This window comes from Cyphellophora europaea (genome assembly GCF_000365145.1).
Source record: "Cyphellophora europaea CBS 101466 unplaced genomic scaffold supercont1.4, whole genome shotgun sequence".
NCBI lineage: Eukaryota > Fungi > Ascomycota > Eurotiomycetes > Chaetothyriales > Cyphellophoraceae > Cyphellophora > Cyphellophora europaea.
The window spans coordinates 1,296,895-1,320,309 of NW_008481810.1; the positions used below are offsets into that span (position 1 = coordinate 1,296,895).

The 23,415-nt window shown below is 55.6% G+C and overlaps 12 protein-coding genes across 12 annotated transcripts; 8 read left to right on the plus strand and 4 right to left on the minus strand.

Moving 5' to 3' along the window:
* Positions 1–858: 858 nt before the first annotated feature.
* HMPREF1541_04719 (uncharacterized protein) lies at positions 859–2,994 on the plus strand (the record flags this gene model as incomplete). Its single annotated transcript, XM_008719063.1, has 1 exon — positions 859–2,994. One exon carries the CDS (start codon positions 859–861, stop codon positions 2,992–2,994), a length of 2,136 nt encoding a protein of 711 aa, XP_008717285.1.
* Positions 2,995–3,129: 135 nt separating this feature from the next.
* Positions 3,130–4,880, minus strand: HMPREF1541_04720 (uncharacterized protein; the record flags this gene model as incomplete). Its single annotated transcript, XM_008719064.1, has 2 exons — positions 3,130–3,462; positions 3,522–4,880. The coding sequence occupies 2 exons, from the start codon at positions 4,878–4,880 to the stop codon at positions 3,130–3,132; spliced, it is 1,692 nt and encodes a 563-aa protein (XP_008717286.1).
* A 743-nt stretch (positions 4,881–5,623) lies between these two features.
* Positions 5,624–6,273, plus strand: HMPREF1541_04721 (uncharacterized protein; the record flags this gene model as incomplete). Its single annotated transcript, XM_008719065.1, has 6 exons — positions 5,624–5,672; positions 5,718–5,753; positions 5,803–5,877; positions 5,929–6,046; positions 6,095–6,188; positions 6,235–6,273. 6 exons carry the CDS (start codon positions 5,624–5,626, stop codon positions 6,271–6,273), a joined length of 411 nt encoding a protein of 136 aa, XP_008717287.1.
* Positions 6,274–7,059: 786 nt separating this feature from the next.
* HMPREF1541_04722 (uncharacterized protein) lies at positions 7,060–7,416 on the plus strand (the record flags this gene model as incomplete). The annotated part of the gene is made up of 1 exon (XM_008719066.1): positions 7,060–7,416. The coding sequence occupies one exon, from the start codon at positions 7,060–7,062 to the stop codon at positions 7,414–7,416; it is 357 nt and encodes a 118-aa protein (XP_008717288.1).
* Positions 7,417–7,718: 302 nt separating this feature from the next.
* Positions 7,719–9,266, minus strand: HMPREF1541_04723 (4-aminobutyrate aminotransferase; the record flags this gene model as incomplete). The annotated part of the gene is made up of 1 exon (XM_008719067.1): positions 7,719–9,266. One exon carries the CDS (start codon positions 9,264–9,266, stop codon positions 7,719–7,721), a length of 1,548 nt encoding a protein of 515 aa, XP_008717289.1.
* A 642-nt stretch (positions 9,267–9,908) lies between these two features.
* On the minus strand, positions 9,909–10,432 carry HMPREF1541_04724 (uncharacterized protein; the record flags this gene model as incomplete). Its single annotated transcript, XM_008719068.1, has 2 exons — positions 9,909–10,178; positions 10,229–10,432. 2 exons carry the CDS (start codon positions 10,430–10,432, stop codon positions 9,909–9,911), a joined length of 474 nt encoding a protein of 157 aa, XP_008717290.1.
* Positions 10,433–10,837: 405 nt separating this feature from the next.
* HMPREF1541_04725 (uncharacterized protein) lies at positions 10,838–12,310 on the plus strand (the record flags this gene model as incomplete). Its single annotated transcript, XM_008719069.1, has 1 exon — positions 10,838–12,310. One exon carries the CDS (start codon positions 10,838–10,840, stop codon positions 12,308–12,310), a length of 1,473 nt encoding a protein of 490 aa, XP_008717291.1.
* Positions 12,311–13,329: 1,019 nt separating this feature from the next.
* On the plus strand, positions 13,330–13,904 carry HMPREF1541_04726 (uncharacterized protein; the record flags this gene model as incomplete). The annotated part of the gene is made up of 2 exons (XM_008719070.1): positions 13,330–13,659; positions 13,713–13,904. 2 exons carry the CDS (start codon positions 13,330–13,332, stop codon positions 13,902–13,904), a joined length of 522 nt encoding a protein of 173 aa, XP_008717292.1.
* Positions 13,905–14,278: 374 nt separating this feature from the next.
* HMPREF1541_04727 (replication factor C subunit 4) lies at positions 14,279–15,534 on the plus strand (the record flags this gene model as incomplete). The annotated part of the gene is made up of 5 exons (XM_008719071.1): positions 14,279–14,691; positions 14,739–15,161; positions 15,216–15,255; positions 15,302–15,382; positions 15,439–15,534. The coding sequence occupies 5 exons, from the start codon at positions 14,279–14,281 to the stop codon at positions 15,532–15,534; spliced, it is 1,053 nt and encodes a 350-aa protein (XP_008717293.1).
* Positions 15,535–16,464: 930 nt separating this feature from the next.
* HMPREF1541_04728 (uncharacterized protein) lies at positions 16,465–17,393 on the plus strand (the record flags this gene model as incomplete). The annotated part of the gene is made up of 3 exons (XM_008719072.1): positions 16,465–16,533; positions 16,586–17,088; positions 17,135–17,393. The coding sequence occupies 3 exons, from the start codon at positions 16,465–16,467 to the stop codon at positions 17,391–17,393; spliced, it is 831 nt and encodes a 276-aa protein (XP_008717294.1).
* A 1,002-nt stretch (positions 17,394–18,395) lies between these two features.
* Positions 18,396–20,039, plus strand: HMPREF1541_04729 (uncharacterized protein; the record flags this gene model as incomplete). Its single annotated transcript, XM_008719073.1, has 1 exon — positions 18,396–20,039. One exon carries the CDS (start codon positions 18,396–18,398, stop codon positions 20,037–20,039), a length of 1,644 nt encoding a protein of 547 aa, XP_008717295.1.
* Positions 20,040–21,195: 1,156 nt separating this feature from the next.
* On the minus strand, positions 21,196–22,930 carry HMPREF1541_04730 (uncharacterized protein; the record flags this gene model as incomplete). The annotated part of the gene is made up of 5 exons (XM_008719074.1): positions 21,196–21,927; positions 21,972–22,136; positions 22,184–22,236; positions 22,295–22,316; positions 22,487–22,930. The coding sequence occupies 5 exons, from the start codon at positions 22,928–22,930 to the stop codon at positions 21,196–21,198; spliced, it is 1,416 nt and encodes a 471-aa protein (XP_008717296.1).
* Between the last annotated feature and the right edge of the window lie 485 nt (positions 22,931–23,415).

Here is a 23,415-nt window from a genome sequence, read left to right on the forward strand (position 1 = left end):
TCGCGATGCGAATAAAGCAAGGAGAGACACAATGACGAGCGGTGGAGCCGTTGATAGATGTCTCCCACCCCACCGGCTATAGCTTTTGTCCTGGGCTTTCTGAACGGAATCGTTGAGATACAGGAGCGGATAGTAAGGAGCCAACAGCATAGTGAAAACTATATCTGGTCGCCACGGGTGGTGTTCTCCATCCAGACGATTCTGGTACATGTCGATGAGTTGAAGCCACATGAATGTTTGTGCCTTCGAAAAGGACTTCGTGGCGGTTGTTGCTGCTGTCACAAAGACACTAGCATGAGGTAACATGTTGTACTAATCTCAGCGCCTGGACATGGAAAGACGGCGAGGCAAGCCTTCCTTCTATACCCAAAGTCTTTCCTGGTCATTGCCGGCGGCAGCGGCGATCCTTCAAGGCTTAGCCAACTGCCCAGCTTGCCAGGCAATCACTAGGCACTATATAGTATTAAACGATGTCTTTCCCGGGGGCAATGCAACCTTTCAAGTTTCAACTCGGCTACAAGGTGGGGGCCGGACCTTTGGTCAAGGACTTTGGCAGCTATTGCTAGTACTCTACCCTCTGCTCGTGGCTACCATGGCAATGTTCTTTATCTCCGTCAGGCATCGTATCAAGAATGACCACTCCGTCGAGCAGCGAGCTTCTTGCCAAAGCCAACCGAAGGCTGCGACAAGTCCGGCGGGATGCCTGGCTGGAAAAGTATGCCTCCAAGGTACGTTTGCACAGTTGCCTTAGAAGAGACTGGATGTCTAAAACTTGATTGATCCTAGAGCGAGACTTGGGAAGTTGTGTGTCGAACCTGCATCGATATTCTCCGCGTGGTCAACGCTCCATTGGCCTCAATGGAGGAAGCGCTGCTCGGAACGCTGGCGCAAGTTCTTGAGAGCAAGTGTCCCAATCACGCCCTGATTTTCCCAATCAATGAACTCCTGCTCAGCCAGCAGGTTTCACTGATAAAGCCGGCACACCAACGACTAATGTTCGTGCATCCCGATCCGCATGGCAGCGGTCCCAACGGTACTCTTGACGCTCCATGGGAGATCTTCGAGCACCAACAGGAACATTTCCTGCTCGGCACTGATGCAAATCGAACACAGCCTCGAATTATAGATCGGGAATGGATCGATATGGAGATAATCCAAGCATGGCGGCGAGAGTGCGAAGACAGTCACGCTACTAGCTGCGCCACTATCGAGCTGGATGCACCCGTTGACTCCCATTCGTTGCTGTTGGTGGACGCCGTCAATCAATGCCTGGTGTCCAAGACAACATCCTGCCGCTACGTTGCTCTGAGTTACGTCTGGGGGCGGACCAGCACTTTCACCACTACCAAAGCAACGCTCGAGCTACTCTGCAAGCCGGGTGCCTTGCAGCAACCATCTACGCCCAACTTCAAAATCTCCCGCACAGTGTCTGAGGCAATCCTAATGACCAAAGTCCTAGGAGAGCGCTATTTGTGGGTGGATGCGCTCTGCATCGTCCAGGATGGAGACGACAACTCTATTCAACTTAATGCTATGGCCATGATATACGCCCGAGCCTGCTTGACAATCGTGTCTGCCCATGGTGAGGACGCTAATGCTGGCTTTCGGGGCCTCCGCAGAGTCGGTCTACCTCGACAAGCTCGTCAGCGCATAGCGCAGCTAACGCCAAATCAGAGTCTTGTGAAACCAAGTTCCAAGCAGGTCTGGGACGACTCGATGTTACAGCCGTGGAGCACTCGTGCATGGACTTACCAAGAAGCTATGTTCTCACGCCGGATGCTTATATTTGCTCACAACTCGGTGAGGTGGCGCTGTAAGACGGCTCGATATAGTGAGGAGTCCGATTCTCCTGACTGTGTACATTCATACGCCACTGCTGCGCAGCGGCATTATAGCTGGTCCTCGCCACAGCTGACGCCCTCACCTGTGCCAAACCTGGGCGAGTTTGAGGCTCTGGTCAATGGGTTCAACTGCAGAAGGCTGACACGTCCTGAGGATGCCCTGCCCGCCTTTGCCGGAGTGTCACTGCTGCTCGGGAAGAAGCTTCGGGGAAGCCTCATCTCTGGCCTACCAGAGTATTTCCTGGATATCTGCCTTTTGTGGCGGCCGCTCCGAAGACTGGGTCCTGCCCAGCGTAGATTGGAGATGGTACCATCGGACCAACATTGTCTGCCGAGCTGGTCGTGGGTGGGATGGGAAACGGAAATCGCCTTCCCCTATACCTGGAACTATTCCAGCAAGCTCACTGGCCCAACACCCATCATGCTTGGACAGACTCGCTATTGGCTCGAGCGACATCGTATCTATTGTTCAAACCACCCAGAAACAGAAAAGGATTTGGATCATTTGACCAACGCCTGGTGGCTCGGGGACGCTACTGTGGCGCTAGACGGTGAGATGCCTCCAGGATGGCTCATACGCAAAATCGCGCCAGGATCTTCTGCCTCTCTTGCACAAGATTACCTGGTGCTCGGCGAGGTCTCCATCTATCAGCACGAGTCGGACCAATCAGTTGACTTTTGCTTTCCGGTCGATCTTGAAGAGGAACCAGAATCTATCGAACCACGAACTGAGAAATACCTCCATTTCACCACGAACTCCGCGAATTTTCGACTCGGAGAGGTCCGTGGAATCATGACTCGCGTGCACACCTTGGACGGCAGGCCTGCTGGGACGCTGTGGCAACACGATGAAGCTGACGAAGACTTTGTGTGCGCCACAAGTGGGCCCTTGCAGTATCGGCGCAGCGTCGAGCTCGTAGGCATCATGAGCTGTCTTATTCCGAAGACTGATAGTATCGTCTGGGACGTCGACGAAATTGCCGCGCCAGAAAGCCTCCGTGATGACAGCCCAATTGCTTCATTCGAGGATATCCAGAATGTCATGTGGATACAATGGATCGGTGGAATTGCATATCGCAAAGCCACAGGTGTGGTCAAAGAAGAGATCTGGGAGTCGATTGCGCTTGATAAAGTCGACGTAACGCTGGGATGAAGGAGCCAAAGTATGTGTTTTGGGATACTCCGGCTGCTGAAGACTCAGCACCTAGCATGTCTGCTTGATCGGCTCTCTCGATCTTCCTGTACATCTAGCCCCGGGACTACCCCTTGCCATTCATTCACCTGCCTCTCACAGCTTCGCGCTCCTCCCCTCTCTCTTCACCAACTCCCGCAATTCCCTCCTCAGGATCTTCCCGCTGGGCGACTTAGGAATCGCTTCCAGATACACGACGCCGCCCCTCAACTGCTTATGCCGCGCCAGATTCGCCTTGACAAACGCCTTGACTTCTTCCTCGCCAATCTTCGCCTTGTCCGCCACGATGTACGCGCGCGGCAGCTCGTTCCCGCTGCCGTCCGGGTCGGGCACGCCGATGACGGCGGCGTCGAGGATCCGGTCGTGCGAGAGCAGCAGGGCTTCGAGCTCCGCGGGCGCGACTTGGAGGCCTTTGTATTTGATGAGTTCCTGGGAAGGTGTCTTAGTTAGCGATTCAACCCGAGGACGATGATATGGATGGAACATACCTTTTTGCGATCCACGACATAGAACATGCCATCCCTCCTCACGCCAATATCGCCCGTCTTGAACCAGGCCCCATCCCTTGTAAACGCGTCCCTCGTCGCCGCCTCATTCCCATAGTACCCTTTGGTGACATTCGGGCCCTGCACGCACAACTCGCCCTCCCTCCCTTCCAGCACATCCGCCTCCTCCTCATCCAAGATTCTCAGCCGACAGTTCGGCATCAGCGGACTCACGCTCCCTGTCTCGTCGTGCCGGTCCCACGGCATCACGGTGACGCTGCCCGTCGTCTCGCTCAGCCCCCACGTCTGCGAGATGGAGCAGCCCAGCTTCTGCTGCGCCAGGCGCATGAGTTCCGGCCCCATGGGCGCCGCGCCGGTGATGCAGTGCTCCACGGTGCGGAACTGGTCGGTCACGAGCGGGCTCTTGGCGATGAGGAGGTAGATTGGCGGGACGGTGAAGAAGGTGGTTACCTGGTGGCGCTTGTTGTGTTCGAGGAACTGGGGGAAGTCGAACTTGGGCATCCAGAAGACGGTGCCGCCCGCGATCATGGGGTTGACGAAGTAGCCTTGACAGCCGGCGATGTGTGCGGCGGGCAGGTGTGCTATGGTGCGGTACGTGAAGGTGTAGGATGGGTCGGTGGCTTGGCGTCGTGCGAGGTAGTCGCGGAATTGAAGTTGCGGGATGAGGCCCTCGGAGACGAGGTTGAGGTGTGACAGGTTGACGCCCTTGGGAGGACCTGTTGTCCCAGAAGAGTAGAGGAGGCAGATCAGGCTGTTCTCGAGTGAGGTTGGGTCAGTGATGCGTTGCCAGTCGAGGCTCTCATGGGCTTTGCCGGGACCAGAGAGGAAATTGGGTGATGATGGAGCGGCTGGCTGAAGTACGCGGGCGTGTGACATGGATTCGAGTATGAGCACGCGAGATGGTGGGATGGAGCATTCTTTCGCGGTGGCAAGGGCCACGGCACGGCAGTCATTGCTGGCTATCAGCAGGGTGGAGGAGCCTTGCCGAACTTGGCGTGCTAATTCAGCAGCAGTGAAGGCGGAGGATGCAGCAGAATAGACGCCACCAGCAGCGATTACAGCCCAGAAGACCGTTGGCAGGAGTATCTGGCCCGATGAGATACAGACAACGACATCTTTGCCAGAACCGTTTGCCCCGATGCCAAAGGATTGACGGAGGTGGTATGCTATACGTTTCGTATAAGCACGGGCCTGAGACTTGGTGATGCTGTTGGAGGGATCTGCTGCTTCTGCATGGACGACGGTGTCTTCTTTGGTCAAGGACAGGGGACTGTCGAAGAGGAGAGACAGCAGGTCGAGGTTAGGTAGAGCATAGTCCTTCTCGGGCAGATAGACGGACATGCTGATGGGTTCTCGTAGATATGGACAGCACGGCAAATCAACGCTCAAGCTTCACGTGGCTACGAGATGGAGTAGACACTTACACAGGCTGTCATGCATTATTGATCTCGCTGTCTGTACCCGAGCTGGTACTCACAGTGCCTTCAGCCGACAGCAAGCCGAGGCAGCGTAAGTAGCATTCTAATTGGCTCGTCGAGCGACAGTCCCCTGTATGCGGCCGCTTTTGAGCTCGTGTATAGCAGCGAGCGCTTATCATCCCTGGATTGAATAGGCAGTACTAGTTTACTTGTTCTTTCCATGATTGACGCGAGATTTACGCGTGTAGGACACAGCCGTCCTTGATGGCGGATCAAACGACACGGTAAGGACATCAACAACCAGTATTCAGCGTCATCCTTCCCCTCGTCCTATCCACCGTCCATCGATCCGGGCCTCAAGAGTGACTGTGTCACATTGGCAGAAGCTTCGAAGGCTCAAGGCATAGCCTCTTCTGGGTTCGGACGCCAGGAAGTCCACCTCAGGCCATGGAAATGGCCATGGCCATGGCCAGTGACAAATAGTGGACTTCCCCGCAGTGTGCCGACTCTGCCAATTGAACCCCACTGGTCTAGGAGAGGTCTCAGGGTATTTATCTGTTGACGATCCCCTATAACTTGATTGTAGTTGTATACACCTCAATTGAAATCCTAGAAACCGTTTCCCGTGACCCCTATCAACCCGGCTGAACGATATCTTCCGCCACAATGGCTAAAGGCAGCTGCATGTGTGGTCAGGTTGAGTATGAGTATACTGGTTCGTGCAATTGAAATGGCCCTAGGTCATTTGCTGACGTTCTAGGTGAACCGGCTGTGACCGCCCTCTGCCACTGCATCGGTACAATCTGTCTGATCTCTTCTTGGGAGTCCACTGACACCATTCCCAGACTGCCAGAAGTGGACAGGTGGTCCCTACACATCCAACGCGGTCGTGCCCCGCACCAACTTCAAGGTCACCAAGGGTCAGGCTCGTTTCTACGTGCAAGCACTTCTTGCTCACAACCGCTTGACAGGTACACCGAAGGACTATGATGCCGTCGGAGCCAGTGGCAAGATCAACAAGCACTGGTTCTGCTCCAACTGCGGCTCCAGTCTCTATACCGAGCTGGAGGTCATGCCGGATATGACCTGGTAAGTGAATTACTCTGGAGGCTCATCGGTGAGTTGACATACACGCAGCGTCAAGGCGGGCGGTTTGGATGGAGGCCACGCAAGCTTGGGTAACAGTATTGGTGTCGAGTTCTATACCAAGGATAGGGTTAACTATCTCAACGTACGTCTTGTTTCTGCTTCAAGGGACATATGGCTGACTTGTTTAGGCCGTCGAGGGTGCTAAGCAGGAGACTCACTTCGGGTGAGAGTCTTGACAACTTGCCACTGGGCGCGAGTCCCCAAAAGACAATCAATTTACGTACGCTACACAATCAGGACATCCGAAAGCTCTTGTTTGGGCTTGCTTGCCTTACGATCATGATAATTTGGCCTTGACTCACAATATTCATCTCGGACAGAGGCGTATCTTCTCATCTTGTAGAACAGCGAAGCGTGATCCGCGGATACGCATCAGATCCATAATGGGAGATGCAAACAACCTAGATCATTCGATCCTATTGTGGTGTATTAAAAGATTTGACGAAAAATGTGTAAACATATACGACAGGTTAGTGCGTGCTTCGACGACGTGATAGCGTACAATGTCATGTAGATGTTCCAAGCGACGTGAAGACCGAATTTCCTGATAGAGCAAGGATGTTTTGATCATCGTCATTTGACTGGTGTCATTCGAGTCTTGGCAAAAATCTACGCTCAGCCTCACGCAGCCTCGCTTCGCCGTGAACATCTCGCGAGGCGCCGGCTTTGTCCCTCTTCCTCATCTGCAACACTCCCGCTTGCCTGACCGATTTCACCAGCACCTTCACAGGCCTTAACACATCTCCGCCACCACAAGCGTAAATATCTCAAGCGATTCCCATTGCTACCTCCACCAAGAACCCCGATCCCATCTATAGCACGATTTCAACTTCCACCGAGCATTTCCCCTCCAGAAAACTAACCTGCGCCCTCCGCGCTCCGCGCTCACAACCTCTCGAGTCACCCGCACCCGCACCACACAACACGGACCTCCCCCCCTTCATCGCAGAGACATGGCGGCCGAGCGCCCCCGCAACCTCCGCGCCTGCCTCCTCTGCAGTGTCGTCCTCTCCTACAACAGCTTCTCACTCTCGGGCTGCCCCAACTGCGAAGACGTTCTCGCCCTGAAGAACGCTCCAGACTCGATCGCCGAGATGACGTCGCAGGTCTTCGAAGGGTTGATTACGCTGCACGACCCGGCCACCAGCTGGGTCGCCAAGTGGCAGCGCCTCAGCGGCTACAAGCCGGGGATCTATGCGACGAAAGTGGTGGGGCGGCTGCCGGATGATATCGTGCAAGGGCTGGAGGATCAGGGCGTGAGGTATGTGCCCAGGGATGGCAGTGGTGGGGAGGAGGAGATGGGGACTTAGTTGGTCCAGCAAGGGCAGGCTGCGGTCTGAGGGAACCGTTAAGGATCATGTGTGGGGGAAAAGTCATTGTTACAGCATGGAGTTTTTGGACGGTGGGGGCCCAGTCGTACCGCCTAGATTCACGCATTCGGGTCTGGGATTACAGGTGGAGGTATCAAGATGCATAGATTTTACTCTCTCCAGACATGATCAGTCTGTGGATAATGCTCGACTCGGGAATAACGTCCTCCCAAACGCCCACAACATACACCCAACCCGAAGGCCCTTATTCGTGAATCAATTTTCTGCTCGTGTTTGCATGCTTACAATGTCTTGGCCATCGTCTCAAAAGCATCCAGCAGAATATCCGCATGGTGCTTCTGGAAGATCAGCATGGGCCGCAACCGCACCGCCGTAGCACCGCTACCGCCAATGTTGATACCGAGACCCTTCATCTTGGCCAAGAACTCATCGCGCTTTGGGTTGTCAAACGCAATGAAAGTACCCTGGCCCTGACCACGCAGGTTTTGGAAGTGCTCAGGGTACCGTTTTGAGAGGTTGGCGATGCCGTTATAGAGGTAATCGCCAACCTGAGCGGTATTCTCTACCAGGTTAAGCCGTTCAATCTCGTTGATGATAGCGCGGAAAAGGATGGCGCGGGCTGGATCGCCCATCCAGGTGTTGAACTGGCGATAGGGCTTGTTTGGCCGCAGCTCGGGGTTGCCGAAGTAGTAGCCTGCAGTCTGGGCTTTCTTGGAAAAGGTCACCATGTCGGGTGGGTCTTGCAGATTCCAGTGGTCATGAGCCCAGAACTTGCCAGTGGCACCGACACCCGTCTGTACTTCGTCCACAATCATGAGGACGTTGTTGCGGCGGGTAATCTCACGCAGGCCTTGGAAGAAGAACGAAGAGGCATGGTTGTCACCGCCCTCGGACTGGATAGGCTCAACCACAATGGCAGCAACAGGGTTGTGGAAGTTCTTGATGATGCTCTCAGCTTCATCTAGGCAGCGCTGTTCCTCGGCACGGTTCTCGGCCGCATGTTCCTCGAGAGGATACTTGAGCATGGGGAATGGTGCCTGGGGCCAGTCGAAAGCGGGAATGTCGATCTTGTGGATTGGCTTACTGCGGGTGGTGGACAGACTGCCAAATAGCCGACCGTGGAAGCCGGTCTTGAAAGACATAATGGACATGTTCGGGGAGCCTGGGGATTTGTTCTCCATGGACGACGAGATGGACTCGGGCTCGAATTCAACATCCGGACCGCCGCGAATCTGCTGGGCTTTCCACATGAAGGCAGCCTTGTACGCGGTCTCGTTGGCATCAGAGCCAGCCATAGCGGTAAAGACCTGGTTCATACCCTTAGGAGCCACGCGCAGAATACCGGTCTCGAGGATTGATGCCCAGTCGTGCTGAGGAAAGTTTCCGAGAGCAGGTCTGTTGATGATGGCAGAGGCCATGTCGGGAGAAGTGGCGGCGAGGAGAAGAGCGGGATTGCTATAGCCAACGGGAATGGAGGCGATTTGCGCATAGACATCGAGCAATACGTTGCCGTCGAGATCTGCAATATAGTTGCCGTAACTCTGCTGGTAGTTGGCCATCATGTTCAAGCTGCGAGTGTCGAAGACCTCGTGTAGCTTTGCAATTGCCTCTTTGCTCTTTGGACCCGGGATAGCGGTCACCACTTTCGGTCCTACAGGCTCATCGGCGAAGAAGGGAGCGCCCATGGGGGATGTGTCGTACTGCACAGCTGCGGCAGCAGTGGCATTGCGAGACTCGCTGACGCTGGCATAGGAACGGATGGCAGCTCGAGGCGCCGTGAAACGGCTGAGTGGTCGCAGGGACCTGGAGGCTCTGAGGACAGAAGCCATGGCTGCGGTTCGTGGTTGGAATAGCTTGCCTGGAGAGAGTGCTTGTGAGGAAGAGAGATACGGTGAGCTTCCTTACCAGCTTAGATTGTTTATACAGTGCCAGGACCAGCGTTTTGCCTCATCAAAAGGCGGGTGCGGCGGAGATACGCACGACTGCAATATGCCTTTTCTTTGAGGGTTGCTGCTGATAGAACTGTACCCCACCTTTCCTCCTCCAAAGCGCCGTTTACGCCAGTCCGAGGCAGCAAGCTCATGAACTAAACTGCTTTAAGCAAAGGCAAGCGTGAATCGTTTGGCCCCGTCCGTAGACGCCGGCCCGGGTTCGTTGTCATGAGCTGCATAGCCAGCGCAGGTCAACCTCACGTCCTTCGCCAGTCTCCCTCAGTTCTACGGTGGCTGAACCTACAAGCAGCTTACTCGAACACAGATTATCACAGAAGATCGCTATCCTTGCGAAGTGTTGCACAGGGTACGGCCAGAAGTGATAAGCAGGTAGGTGGCCAGACACGCAACACGTTGGTGAGATAGGATCATGATCGTTTTTTCCCATTTCATTCGTACTTGATGGCCTCAAAAGGCTTCTCACAAGGCCCTTGATGGTATCGACTTCGCATATATGCTGCTTATACCAGCGGAACATGCTTACTCCTTGTGCCCGACCTTGTCTGCAGCCTGCTCCGGCGTCAGGTTCTCCAAGCCAACAGCGTCCTGGTCAACCAGCGAGCCTTCAGTCGCGCCTCGGGTGATGTCGCTGTCGCCAGCCTTGTGCGCCTCAAATCTTGTGCTACCCTTCGCCTGAGGGTCTTGAGTCACTCCGCCGGGTACATTGTGCAGACGCTTGCCCATGGTCTGGGCGGGAAGGGCATCTCCTGTCCCGGTCAGGATTTCTTGGTGATCAACGTCGCGCGTGGACTGCAAAAAGGTCAGTGATTTTGTGAGCAGCACGAGGCAGACGACTTTACTCTTGGGATATCGCCTTGGTTGTCAGCCGCTTCGGCGAGGTTCGCTCCGCCAATCTGATTTGGGTCGCTGGCGGAAGCAATCTGGTCTGGCCTAGGCTTTGAGGGAATGAGGTTGGGCTGAGCAGCGGACTCAGGGACTTTTGTGCCATCCTTCGCCATGTCGAAGAGATCGCCGCCGCTGTTGGGTCCTTGTTGGGAAGACATGTTGCAGAATAATTGGTATTGAGGGTATCGTAGTTTAATTTGGTTGGAATGCAGTTGTACAGTACAAGAGGGATTTGAAGAATAAATTTGTCCCTTCAAGAAGCAGTACTTTTCAATCACGCGAGCTCACTCTGTACTGCGTCATCGTCGTCTTCATTTGCATACTGCTTGATGTCATACTCATGGGGTTGATGGTGCCTTGCATATTCAGTGCTCCGACCAATCGGAGATGTTCCTGCTCCGCCGCGCAAAAGAGTCAAAATAAATTCCCTATTGACTACAGCACGTTCAAGTGACCCCGATCTGACAGGAATTCTGGCCGCACGAAGGCGACTAGTCCATCAATCCTGAGTGATCTATTCGTCGGCGTTTCAAAAGCCCTTGAGGAGATTGTGGGAGATCAGGATGGCCACGGCAACTTCTTCCTTCTTGACCCCAGGGCCTGTTGCCCAGGAAAATCACCTTGCATCACTACACCTGCGACGTGATGCTGCCTTGCCAGTTATTCTCTCCACGAAAGCTGCAGCAGCCGAGGATGAGGGATATGCCGAAGGCATGGTCACCAACACTCGTTTCGGATCATTCCCTCACTCTACCATCATTGGCTCACCTTGGGGATCTCAAATCCGGGCCAGCAAAGTTGATACAGGATCTCGGGGACGGTCTAACGGCAAGAAGCGAAAAGCGAACGACATCAATAGCGACACGCCGGACTCCAGTGAGCCTGTGGCGAAGCAGGCCGAAATGGCCGAGTCTGGGTTTTTGCACGTGCTACCACCTACGCCAGAGTCATGGACCTACTCACTTCCGCATCGGACACAAGTTGTGTATACACCAGACTACAGTTACATTCTTCATCGAATACGCGCAAGGCCAGGCACACGTCTGATCGAGGCCGGGAGTGGGAGCGGCAGCTTCACTCACGCAGCTGCGCGTGCTGTCTTCAACGGCTACCCCGATATGACACCCCGTAGTGACGATCACTTCGGGCGGGTCTTCAGCTACGAATTCCACAAAGAGCGGCATCAGAAGGTCGCCGCCGAGATGGAATCCCACAATCTCTCCGCCATTGTCACGTGTACACATGCAGATGCCTACAAAGATGGTTTCCTGCTTCCATCAGCCCCTGAACAACCTCCCAAGTCGCCGATGGCGAATGCTATCTTCCTCGACCTGCCAGCGCCCTGGTCGGCAATCCCACATCTCACCCGCGAGTCTACCGACGGCAGACCTTCCGCTCTAGACCCTGAGTCGCCAGTCCATATCTGTACCTTCTCCCCCTGTATCGAGCAAGCTCAAAAGACCGTCTCCCATCTCCGCAAGCACTCCTGGCTCGACATCCAAATGGTAGAAGTCTCTCACAAGCGCCTCAACATCCTGCGCAGCTACACATCCCTCGACTACTCCGGCATGCGAGGCGTCAACCCCTTCCCCGACAACGTCGACGAAGCACTCAAGCACCTGAAATCCGTCGATCAGCGCGCCCGAGACTTTCATTCGGGGTCCACAAACCTGCCGCCGAGTGTCAAGGCCAAGCGCATCGAGAACGCCCAGACGGAGGCGCACAAGACCATGTACAAGGAGGGCTTGGTCGTGCATCGGACTGAGCCTGACCTGAAGACGCACACCTCGTACCTTGTCTTCGCTGTGCTGCCGAGGTCGTGGACGCATGACGATGAACAAAGCGCGGCGGCACGGTGGGGTGGCAGGGTCAAGGTCGAAGCAGATGTGCCGAAAAGTCAGCGTCAACTGAAGAAGGAAGCAAAGGGGAGGAAGAAGTTGAGAGACAATGAGAGGCGGCAGCGGGATGAGGAGCCTGAGCAGATTGATGTGGATCATCCCGGGGATGAGCCTGTCGCTGTGGACGTCTCAACTTGAGCTGCAGGTGTTTCGATGGCATTGGGCATGATACTACTTTAATCCCAGCTGGTAAGCCGTATACGTGGCCACCATTCCACGCTCTACAGCTGCTTCGTCTTGAACTTGCTGCAATGGGCGGAAGGAGCTTGGCTGCGCTTTCTCAAAACTCGAAAACATGGTCCATTGTCGAACCTTCACCACGAATCATCCCCAAGGCGCCGCGCAGTGGTGCTGGGAAACTCGATGCTCGTGCTCCGCTTCGTGATCGCCAACGCCCCTCGCATGTGGGCTATGGAGCTCTGGCATCGAGTTCTAGTTGGGTTTCGATGGGCCGGCTCGAGTAGACGTGAGGCGAGCGGCTATGCGCCAAGGAACCGAGAGCGAGGGCGTGAAGGCCTGGGATGGGATAAGGAGCCAGTAACGCTGCGACACTCAAAGCGAGTGAATGCTGCAACTGGTTTCTCAATCAGCTGATTGTCGGCGCTTCGTATTTCGGTACTTATTTGCTAAGCGACTCGTGTTCCCTAGAAGCTTGTGGAGGAGCTTCCTTGAGCTTGCTTCAGCTTGAATACGGGACCGGTCTTGGCACTTTCCGAATGGTCGGAACAAGATGATCGAGGCGTAGCCAGCTGGCATTACCGAGCTCTGAGATGCTGATGACGGGCTCTGAACCAGTATGCTGGGAGAGAGGATGTGGGGAGACCTTCAGCATCTCAGACCGAGCTAATGAGAGGTCTGGACTTCCTACGAAGCTGCGTTGTGCGGTTTCCAACGCAAAGTCATCGCCATGATCTTCTGCAGGGTCGAGAAGACGACGTCTAGGCCCTCGTATTGCAACGACTTTCAGTGGCCATGCACAGATGCTTCTTCGCCTGCGAGCACCATGTGTGAGGTGCCTGCGTCGTTGCCCAGCTGTACAAAGGTTGACCATTGCCGCCGTTTTTGAAGCTTAGGCATGAACAAGCATATAGCAAAGCTTTGTCCATCCCGCGCATTCGCTAGGCCGACCTACATATAGTCAGAAGAATCGCAACACAATGAAACTCACAGCATTTGCTCCATCCTTGCTGGTGTTGGCGTCAGGATTGGCCTCTACATCAGCAGGTCACGGCTGGGGGGACCTGGACTGCCTTACGGACGACGATGCGGCGTTCCTGGTCGACATACTTGTGTCGATCTCAGTCAAATTCGATCCGGAATATGTCACTCAATTCCTCACAGATGACTTTGTCCTTCAATCAGACAGCATCAACTGGATTTTTGGGATACCCCTTGGGAAAGACTCGTTCACTGACAAGAATGTTCTCCTCGCCGGGTCGTACAACCTCACCCAAACAGAACCTCAGCCGCCGATAGTGGTGTCCTATGTAAGCCACTCCCAGGCGTCAGTCTACAAAGCATCATACTCACCTTCAAGCAGATCATGCACACATGTGCAGATATCGCGTATCGCTCGACAACAATTGAGACAACTCCGGTACAAGGCATTCACATTTTAAAGACGCGACGCGAAGACGGGATCTGGAAGGCTACAGTTAGTTGGGATGAATTCAACAGTGCAGCCGATCTATTCGCCTTAGGTGTCACAGGATGCGTGCTGCCAAAGTCCTGAAGGTGGGCAAAGTTCAGATTGATTCCGCGATAATGGTGCTAGGCTATGATATAGTAATGACTATGTCGCTGTCACGCTGTATTGCATGAGAATATGAGAGATGTACTGTGTAGAGCAGTGAGAAGTTGCACTCCACTCCCTCGGGTGAAGCTCGGACCACTTAACGCGTTAACGCTGGAGTATCGCGACGCGTTCAAATTTTGGGGAAAGTGCGGAGACTGATTCAACTGCGGCAGCGCAAATCCTCGATTCAATTAGGTGAAATACCAATTCAAGTATAGCACTGGCCGACAGGAGACTCAGTCTCTACGAATCAGTGTTCCAGAAACTTCTCGTTGCTCCGTCCAGCACCTGTCTCGCACTTTCAAGGTATCATGGCCGACCAAGCTGAATCGTCCTCCGCAGGAGCGAGAAAGGCTCTCAAGGCCAACACCAATGGCGCTGGCCCCGAGTATGAGCTACCATGGGTAGAAAAGTATCGCCCTGTCTACCTAGACGATGTGGTTGGCAACTCGGAGACGATCGAGAGACTCAAGATTATCGCAAAAGATGGAAATATGCCCCACGTTATCATCAGTGGCATGCCAGGTATAGGAAAGACGACGTCGGTTCTATGCCTCGCAAGAACACTGCTGGGTGATGCGTACAAAGAAGCAGTCCTTGAGCTCAACGCAAGCGATGAGAGAGGTATCGATGTTGTGAGGAATCGAATCAAGGGTTTCGCGCAGAAGAAGGTCACGCTTCCGCCCGGACGGCACAAGCTGGTCATCCTGGATGAAGCGGACAGGTACGTATGCTGGATACGACAGCCGGGTATCTCTGACGAAGCTACAGTATGACTGCAGGCGCCCAGCAAGCGTTGCGACGCACGATGGAGATCTATGCCAACACCACCCGCTTTGCGTTCGCCTGCAACCAGTCGAACAAGATCATCGAACCCTTGCAATCGAGATGTGCTATCCTACGTTACGCAAGGCTGACAGACGCGCAAGTCGTGCAGCGATTAATGCAGATAATCGAAGCAGAAAAGGTGGAATACTCCGAGGACGGTCTTGCAGCCTTAGTGTTCAGTGCCGAAGGTGACATGCGACAAGCCATCAATAACCTGCAGAGTACGTGGGCCGGCTTCAGCTTTGTCAGCGGAGACAACGTATTTCGAGTCGTGGACAGTCCTCACCCGATCAAGGTGCAGGCCATGATCAAGGCATGCTACGAGGGGAAGCTGGACAGTGCACTCGACACGTTGAGAGAACTATGGTACGTCTAGCCTAGATACGAAGGCCGCGTCACTGATCAAGATTCTCGCAACAGGGACCTAGGATACTCGAGCCACGACATTATTTCGACAATGGTAGTCCTATCTCCCTCGCCAATGAATCCACACTGACCTGAGGTAGTTCCGAGTCACCAAAACTATTCCAACACTGAGTGAGCATTCGAAGCTGGAGTTCATCAAGGAGATTGGTTTTACTCATATGGTAGGTTCCTCGCGCATCGCCACGCAGATAACATGTCGCTGACCGAATGACTATAGCGCATTCTAGAAGGAGTGCAGACCTACTTACAGTTAAGCGGGTGCTTAGCAAAGCTGTGCAAGATCAACATGAAGCCCGAGCTGTTTGCGGCGTGATGTGCGGCGCAGTGTCTCGTCACACAAGGCAGAGATACCCAAGGATCTGGTGGCAGGCAGCCTGAAGCGACGGTTGATTGGTGCAAGGAGGGCAAACAATCCAATCCGAAAATACCTGACGCAGCGCCAAGGCCGAGATCACGGCAGTCGGGGATGGCTAAGCTCCGACAGTGCTGGACAGCTGCGCGGGATCATCGCGGGGGAGATTGACAACGTCAGCAGCAAAGAACGCGCAATGCGGGCCTTGACAGGCGGCGCGGCATGGTCACATAGGATGCATCCAAGCGGTGATGCCTGCATGTGATGTCCAGACCGGAGGGAACAAAGATCGCAATGCGATGGACACCATTGTTGAACACGGGCAATAATAACGAATGAACGAGGCTTTCTGAGCGACGGGAGCGCCAAGATGTCGAGGCTGAAGCGGGCAGTCTGCCGTCCCGAAATAGCTGTAACACCCCCGTAGCGTGAGCCCGGAGAGGGGAGATGGGCCATTTAACCAGCGAGCAGGGCCGTAAACGTTGCTCCTTTGCCAATCTCGTCCAGATCCCGCCCGCTGACGATTGGACAGCCAAGGGATACGCGTACTCCATTCATCAAAGTCCGTGTTTACGGATGCCACAAAAGACAAACCCTTGTGGAACTTCGGATTGCATGATTTCATCCCCCCCAAAAACGCCCCCAAAAATCAGCCCTAGGAAGCTGCGATGGCTTCGATGGCGCGGCTTCCCGCAGCGCCCGGGCGTATTGTGGAATACAGAAGGAGGCTGGTAGGCGCAGTAACGACCGACACCCCGTCACGCCGTGGGGCGGGGAAGGTTGTATATCTTGACCTCGTCCGCCAGCCCATCTCATTCTGCTGCATCCACCATCCATCAGGCTCATCACTCATCTCTTAATCGTTATCGTCTAGTCTGCAGTCCATTCGCCATGAAGACTTTTATTGTGGCCGCTGCCCTCTTCGCAGGCTCCTCGCTGGCCTGGATCCCCTCTTGTGCAGTATGCGCTACCCTACCCCGTCTCGCGCCTCCAACGGCTAACAACCCTGCAGTGGGATGACTGCATGTCAGGCGTCGACCTGGGCGACTGCAACGAAGACTCCGGCTGGTCCTGCCTATGTGGCAACCAGGACCTCATCTCTCAGCTCAACACCTGCGTGGCCACCTCATGTACCAACGAGACGGACCAGGAAGCCATCTACGGCGCCGTCGCCCAGCTCTGCGTCAACAATGGTGTAACAATCACCAACTCCGAGCAAGCTACCTTCTCCGCCACCTCCGGTGGTTCCCTCACACAGATCACCGCCGCTCCCTCAGGGTTTGGCCCCGGTGGACGCTTCGGTGATGACTGGGAGGAGTGGGTTTCATCTTGCAGTGACGGACTTGGGGGCCCGCCCGGTGGTTGGAGGTCTGGTGATGGCCCATGGGGTAACCACGGCTGGGGTGGCCCCGGCGGCAGCCGTGGAGGTCCAGGTGGACCTGGTGGCTTCGGTCCTTGGGGCACCAAGGCCTCCGGCATCAACTGCGATCAGTGGACTACTTGGACTGCTGGGTGGTGAGTCTTATGCACCGTGTCTAGAATGCTGCTAATATTGAGCTAGGGGTCCTTTCTCCTCCTGGACTGGTACCTGGTCTGGATGCTCCAGCACCACCGATGAGCCTGTTCCCGCAACTGTCACCACTACCGTGACTGGCACCAACGGTGAAACTCAAGTTCTGACTGGCACTACCTTCGGTATCCAGGCTGTCGAATCTGACTCTGGAGCTGGGCCCATCGCGGTCCAAATTTCCACTGCTCGGGGCATCGGTCTATTTGCCGCTGTCGCCGCTGGTATCTTTGGCGCCATGATTGCTCTGTAAATTCACGAAAGGAAGCGACGAGGCATGGAACTGAACCTATATTCTATGATACCCCGGGCTTTCATGACGGTTTGCATGGAACGGACTTGTGTGGTTTCAATGACCTTCCGGACCTACAAGGGTCCAAGCTTACGTGGTGATGACTTGATAGCGAATATTCATCCTTAGAACACCCTAGCTGCTCCTTACTTCTTCCCCGCCTCGGCTCGTACTTCCACTCCGTTCTGGAGACAAGCGCCAAGACCCGCCTGAAACGAGACTTCGAGATTCGGCTTCCGAACTCGTATTCTCCAGGCGCGGTTGACTCTTCGTCTGCGCAGTTGCGCTTCGACAGCACGTTCGTTGCCAAGGTGCGAACCGCTCCGTCGTACCTTTTTGTTGTGATTGGCCGGAGCATTCAACGTCCATGTGACTGTGACTGTGACCGGTCAACAGACCTGAAGCGCCCAGGCTGACACCCCAAAGTCAACGACACCTCTGAGAAACCCGGAAACCTAGACGCCACCATCACAGACCTCGACAATTTTCATTCGTGGGTCTGAGGTGCTGGCTCGCTCGGCTTCCAGCTCGCACGTCGAAGCTGATTGCCGGATATCTAGTTTCCGCCCGTGATATCACAGATTAGCGAGCGCGTCCCTTTTGTAGCCGCGCCTTGTTTCCCCCGCTCCTCCAGGTTCTATTGGACTGGATACCCCAACTTCAGGATTTTGCTGGCCTGGCGAGTGGTTCGTTGCTTTAAGTAACGGACTTGACGCGCTGGTAGTCCAACTCAAGCCTGCCAGAGAACAATTTCAGAAGACCCGATCGTCGCTGCTGTGTCACACCAAGCAGGCATTGGGCGGCACAAGGCTGAAGAGAGTACCCACCGTCTGCTCAGGTTACAGTACTTCAAACCAGGACGCCTGAGGGGGAGGATGCTCGTGGCGTGAGCGCAAGGTCTCTGACGAAGCAATCTTGTCGGACAGAGAGACGAGGGCCGCTACGAGGCTCGAATCAGTCACCATGGAGAGGCTAAAGGCTAAGATGCAGAGAACGGTTCTGCCGCCGGAGGATGGTAGTCGGTGCAACGAAGCTCACATCGAGCGAGACGCGTCTACGCTGCCAAAGGGTGAGCAGCCGGCGAAACCCCGCGGTGATGAGATGAAAGATTGGGCTCATGCGCGTTCGCCATCTCCAGCTCAACACAGCTCGAAAAGGATTCCTTCAACCAGAGGCAACGACACCGCTATCGTCTCCACTCCACCCCAGACCACACCCGCCTCACCCCTTCTCAACCTCCCGACGGACGTCCTCCACCACCTCCTCACGTTCCTCCCCTACAACTCCCTCCTCGCCCTGCGCCTCACGCACCGCTCCACCCGCCACCTCCTGCACCCCAGCTACCTCGCCCACCTACGCCGCCTTCACGTCGCCCGCTCCCTCGCCACCGAAGCCACCCTCCTACAGAACCACCGCCTCTCGCGCAGCCCTGCCCACAACCACCTCCGCCGCGCCACCTCGCAGCTCTGGACCGTCTTCTACGCCGCCTTCGAGTGGCAGCTGCGCGAGCGGCCCGCGCGCCACCTCCCCTGCTACGGCTGTCTGCAGGTGAAGCCGCTGAGCGCGTTCGTGGAGCGCATGAGCTCCCGTGGCTTGGGGCTGGGAGGGACGCGCGCGGCGGACAGGCGCTGTAAGGATTGTATGCGCAGGGAGGAGATGGGGATGCGGGTGGCGGGCTGGTGGTGGCGGGAGCATTGGGTTAGGAGCGCGGATGTGAGGAGGCGGAAAGGGGCGGGAGCGGGGAAAGGGAAGGGGATGTTGCGACTGCTGGGTAAAGGGGCGCCAGCGGTGGCCAACGGGCACGGTAGGGTGGAAGAGGAAGAGGCCGAGGTGGGCGTCTGCACCGTCTGCGGCACGAGCCAATTCGAGCTCTTCTGGGGCTGCGCGGGCTGTTTCGACAAAGAGGAGCAGCGCAAGCGTGACGAGTGGTACGTCGTGCTGGGCTGGACGCGCGACGAGCGCGAGCACATGCGCGGCGGCTGGATGCACTGGCTGCTGGAACGGGTCGACGGCCACCAGAGCCGCAAGGAGAAGCGGCGCCGGCGACGCTACGCCAGGCGCGCCGAGCGCGGCGGCAAGCGCTGGGGCCTCCGGAGACTGCTGGCTTGGGCCACCGGCGATTCGAGCAGACACGTCAGCTGGGCGGAGCGCGTCGAGGCCCTAGTCGACTTTCTGCAGTCGGACGGCGACGTGCACGACCCGTCGTGGAGTGACGACGCCAACGCCGACGCCGACGCCGTCGTCGTCGATGTCAAAGACCATCGCAATCGGACTGATGAGAAGACCGCCAACGACGCCAAGCGAGATCTGATGGGCGTGGCGGCGGCGCAGACAAAGAAGCACTGGAGACCCGAGCATCAGATGCCGCGCAAGAACGACCGCTGGGAGACGCGCTGCAGCATGTGCTGGGTGCCGACGAGTTCGCCGCGGTACGCGCTCGGTCTGGCGGCGTGCGAGAGGCGTCTGAGTATTGACAAGTGCTGCGAGGACTGTCAGGAGGAGGATCTGCGGAAGATGCAGAGGAGGAAGGGGCTGGATCACTTGCTAATGCGAGAGAGAGCTGAGGAGGACGCGTTGGAGTATCTGAGGGAGCTGTTTGTGCCGTAAGAAGAGAGGGGCGGACGGTTCATGTTTGATGTTTTGATGAAATATGCTGCAACGATGTGTTGCCGCTCATGGTGTTTATAGCGGGCGTTCTAGGTATCTACCTGCGATTAGGCAGGGAAACACGGCATTGCTGCGATGCCCAACTCCATGACGAACACAGACCTTCTCCGTCGGTTTTGCTGTCGGCACTAACATCAGAACCCAAGCTGTACCACAAGCTAGCAGATAGCTACTGTGCCTCACGAGACTACGCTGTTCGTGCGCCAAAACTGCAGGCTTCCTTCCTAGCCTTACGCTATAGCCGCTCGATCCTGCTTTCTTCTACGCCTGAGTGTCCTCAAACTGAGGATCTTGGTCGAGTGCTACCAGGAACCCTGTTGATGACCATCTCCGCAGCGCTGTACTTCCATCCCCAGAACAACCCCATCACTGCACACCCAACCTTACCAGCCAGTCGCCCACGCCCACGCCCACACCCCCACCCCCACCCCTCAACCCGCGATCCAAACCACCCAAAGGCTAGACAGTAAACAGAGGTGCAGGTGCATGGCATAACAACACAGCGCATGAAGCATGAAGCCAAACCCATCTAGGCCCTAGCCCCGAAGCCTTCCGGGTGAGATTTTAGTACAGGGACCCGATGAAAGCAGCGCAGAATCTCCTGGTCGAGCAGTCAGCTTACCGAAGACAGGTGAAAAAACGGACGGGGGAAACGCGGATAAATGATGATTGAAAGCGTTCGGTTGGGGAGGGACGCAATGGGTATGGCGTGTACGGTGTATGCAGGTGACGTTGCTGTAGCGGTCGGCACTAGTACGGGAAGGGGGAAATGGGCAAGATAGCTCGATGGTGTGTGACAAGGAGGAGATGTTTGTGGAGCAAGCGGGAGTGGTTGAGAAGAGTAATTAGGTAGTTGAAGCGGTGTTCAAGCCCGGACCTGCAGTAGCCCAAGAGTTGCGCAAATGAGTCTGCGAAAGCCATGAAGGCTCGTAGATAGACCCAGAGCACTTTGCTGCAGCAAGTGTCGCTCAATCGCCAATGGATACCAGATTCCTTGTTTCAAAGCAGAGTACGTTTTCGCGATGAGAGGCCCATATACCCGTTATCCACGTCGCATAACCGTGACGCCTTGATGCACTACGCCGTTGGTGCTGCTCTACGCACCAGGTGGCGGTGGTGGAGGTGGCTGATCCCACGAGCTTGCTCCAGGAGCGCCAGATGGAGGTGGCGGAGGAGCTTGCTGCTGGGGTTGCTGAGGCTGCTGATAGTAAGACTGGTAGTAAGTGTAAACGTAATTAGCGTAGCCGCCATACGCGGCATATGGGTCACCGCCTGGCTGGCTTGCGTAATACTGGGCGTAGTAATCAATGGTGGCCTGGTCTGGCATCTGAGGGACAGCGGCGGCGCCACCAGTAGGGGACATGGCGGTAGCGGGTGTCGTAGGTGTAGTTCCAGGAGCAGGCGAAGGGTTGCTCTGATTGTAGCCGGAGTGGTACGATGAAGAACGACCATAGCCGGAATAGGAGCTGCGGTGAGCATCGGCCCCATAGCCATCGGTGTAGCTCTCCATACGCTGTGGTGGCGGGTTCGCTTTGAAGTTCTCGTAGTTCTGGCGGACGCTCTTCAAGAGATCCAAGCACAGCTCTTTGCCTTTTTCGACCTGCTGCGGCTGAGGACCGGCGACGTGAAGATACATGGGTTCGTCGGACTCTTGGCCGGTGGAATGCTCCATGAAGCCAGAACCGCGGCCTTTGATCTGAACACGGCAGCCGCTTTCTTGCTGAATATGCTTGACGTAGGCTCCTCCTTGGCCTACAACTTGGGCACGGAGGTTGAAGCCAGGAACATTTTCCATGTCGAGAGGGATACGCTCTTCGGGCCATTTGCGCTAGCTAGGGTCAGTACTGAGGTGGCGCGGAGCAGCGAACATACCCTTCCGAATTCATCGCGCTCAACGGTGTCTTGGTCTCGTCTGCGGAAGCGGCGCTCGTCGACCAGATTGGGTAGCTCCTGCTTCATGAGCTCTTCAATTTTGGTGATGGCCATCTCTAGACCTGTCTTGGAGGTACTAGTAACATGGAGATACAGGGGAGGATTCTAGCTCGATCAGCGTGGGCAAGTATGAGGGCCCGTAGGAAACGTACCGCAGCCGTGGCCAAGCTCTTATCGGGATAGTATGAACCTCGAGTTGTGACATCTTGATACACATGAGCAAATGATCCTGACACAAGTAGTTATGGTGGTGGAGGGCGTACCGGCGCCAGTCTCTTCTTTGATCTATCACACAACTGAGGTCAGCAGATGCAACGGCGGGATGGAGGTGAGCAGCTATCATGAATGCCGGTAAGCTTCAGAACATCAGCCAGCGGGAGAGGGTACAGCAAAGTCAGCTTGAGAAGGGAGCGACTAGCCTGGGAGTATCAGTAAACAAAACAAGGTGTAATTACCATCTTCTGAGTCGAGCCTTTGGTCAGTGTGTAGCGATTACGCAAGTCATTGACTTCTATGTCTTTGATGTAGTCACCGTCGGCAATGTAGATGTCGCCATCCAGATTGCTCGTACTCTGACCCGAGGAGACCTTGGGCGGAGGGGGGGCAGGAGTTGGACTCGAGGTAGAGCGGATGGGCGGAACATCTACATGCTGGATGCCTTTTCGCGCTTGGAGGTCTGCATTGATTTTGGCAGCGGCCGCGGCAGCACGGGCGGCCGCATCCGATGCGCCAGCCTTAGGATCTTGTGTGGATGGACTGCGAGAAGGGACAGGGCTGCGACTTCTTCGAGGCTCGCTCTGGCGAGACGAGGGAGACCGCGAGCGACGATCGAAGCGGGAATTTTTGCGCGGCTCGGTCTGGTCGAAGCGGGAGCGCTTTCGAGGCGCCTCTTCAGACATGATGCTATGGTTTCGCAGTCTCCACTGTCAGGGACATGGAGGCAGCTCTAACATAGATTGTGGAAAGGCTCACACCATTGCTGTGATGAACTGTACAAGCCATTTTTATTTTGCGCCTGCCGCGTGAAGCGATGTTAGCTTTGCGGAGAAGCCTGGGCCGGAGAAACCATCCTCCGGTGCTCTTGGCAAGCGCACTTCTTTTGAGGACATTGCGGGGGAGACAAAGCGGGCCTGCAAGGACACTCTTTCACTCATGAACAACTGGTAGACAGACATACCTCTACCCAGGGCGGGAATATGGTCGCCTGGCCAGTACATCTCACTATTCAGGCCACTCATTGTAGACTTGGCTAAGCTGCTCAGATGCTTTTGGCTAGCCCAGTCGTCTGAGTCGTTTAGCAAACGACCTGCTGTAAACGGAAATGGCTGCGGATGCACTATCGCTGACCATGGTACAAAAGCCTAACGCTGACGACTGGGGTGGT